Source organism: Choristoneura fumiferana, chromosome 4 (assembly GCF_025370935.1).
Source record: "Choristoneura fumiferana chromosome 4, NRCan_CFum_1, whole genome shotgun sequence".
Lineage (NCBI taxonomy): Eukaryota > Metazoa > Arthropoda > Insecta > Lepidoptera > Tortricidae > Choristoneura > Choristoneura fumiferana.
The window spans coordinates 8,051,432-8,052,890 of record NC_133475.1 but is presented as its reverse complement, the minus strand read 5'-3'; the positions used below and the strand labels follow the sequence as shown (position 1 = coordinate 8,052,890).

The 1,459-nt window shown below is 44.5% G+C and overlaps 1 protein-coding gene across 1 annotated transcript; it reads right to left on the bottom strand.

Annotated features, from left to right (window-relative positions):
- Window positions 1-372: 372 nt before the first annotated feature.
- On the bottom strand, window positions 373-1,451 carry LOC141427041 (uncharacterized). Its single transcript, XM_074086272.1, has one exon. The coding sequence runs from the start codon at window positions 999-1,001 to the stop codon at window positions 510-512; it is 492 nt and encodes a 163-aa protein (XP_073942373.1). The 5' UTR covers window positions 1,002-1,451; the 3' UTR covers window positions 373-509.
- Window positions 1,452-1,459: the final 8 nt, after the last annotated feature.

The following is a 1,459-nucleotide window of genomic DNA, read 5'->3' as shown; positions in this document are numbered from 1 at the left end:
ACAATATAAGCTGTATAGTCTGTCAAAAAAGAGAAGAAATTAAAAAGTGGCAACACTGTAGTGTCATCCCTTTCAAACCCTGTCAAACCAAAAAAGGAGGACACTACAGTGTTGCCACTTTTTAATTTCTTCTCTTTTTTGACTGACTATAGGTATAAATTTCAAGAATAAGGCTGAGTCAAACTACTGCCTTTTGCTTATGTATTGTGCCCCCATAGTTAGCGTCGGCCCTAAAACAGGGGGCGTCCTAGCAAATTATAATTGGCAGTGTTATTAACGGTAATATTGACCTCCACTTTTGGTTGATTAGCGTTGTTGAGGCGTCAATCTCGATGCAAGGGTGCTTGTTGAAGATCAGGAGATGATTAAAAATTGACTCAAACTTTACAGTATATAATAAAAAAATACATAAAAAGTACATAGGTGTGATAGGTGCGACGTCGTAAAGCCGAGTGAGGCGCTCGGTGTTTGTCGCATGCCCGAGCGCTTTGCTTGCAGTTTATACGGCGTTAACATGCTCCCCCCTTGGGAACGGAAGTTTCCAAAATCGGCAGTGGGCAGAGTCGATTAAAGGCTCTTCGTAGAGTCCCGGAGGTGGTGTACACATCGGCGACGCGTGGCACGCCGTCGGAGCCAGGGTGCAGGCCGGTGACGCGGCCGAGCAGCCAGCGGTTGGGGGGCAGGCGGTCGTCCTTTACAACCACCATCTCGCCAAGTTTGAGGCGCCGGCCATCCTTGTGCCATTTTTGTCTCTTCTGGAGTTCTGAAATGTACTCTTTATAGTATCTACTCCAGAAATGAGTCTTTAACTGCTGCGTCCTCATGTATCGTGAAACGGAGACTGTTGAGTCGTTGACCTGAGGCGATGGCAACATCATCAGAGTTCGTCCGATCAAAAAATGAGCTGGAGTTAGGGGAACTAAATCTCTGGGGTCTGATGATAAAGGCGTCAGAGGCCGAGAATTGAGGATTGATTCGATTTGGACGAGTAATGTATTCATTTCCTCGTATGTTAAATTTGCAAGGGCCAATACTCTCTTCAAATGATGCTTAATCGATTTCACGGAACCCTCGGCTAAACCGTTAAAATGGGGGCTGTAAGCTGGTGAAAACTTAAAATTTATGGAGTTCTCCGACGCATATTTACTTATTTCCAGCGAAGATGATTTTAATAAACGAGCGAGTTCATTAGAAGTCCCTACGAAATTAGAAGCATTGTCCGAGAAAATGTTGGCAGGTTTGCCTCTGCGGGCAATGAATCTGTTCAAGGCGGCAATGAAAGCCTGTGAACTTAACTCGGTGACAAGTTCGATGTGAACTGCCCTTACAGCCAAGCATACAAATACGCATATGTAGGATTTAATCAACTGACATCCTCTTCCCTTTCTGTTCGCTATCAAAATAGGACCGGCATAATCAACAGCTGTATTAATAAAAGGATAGTCAATGTGAACACGTT

Bases quoted from the DNA above. Each gene is read 5' to 3' on its own strand.
- LOC141427041 (XM_074086272.1), bottom strand. From the start codon at position 1,001: ATGAATACATTACTCGTCCAAATCGAATCAATCCTCAATTCTCGGCCT.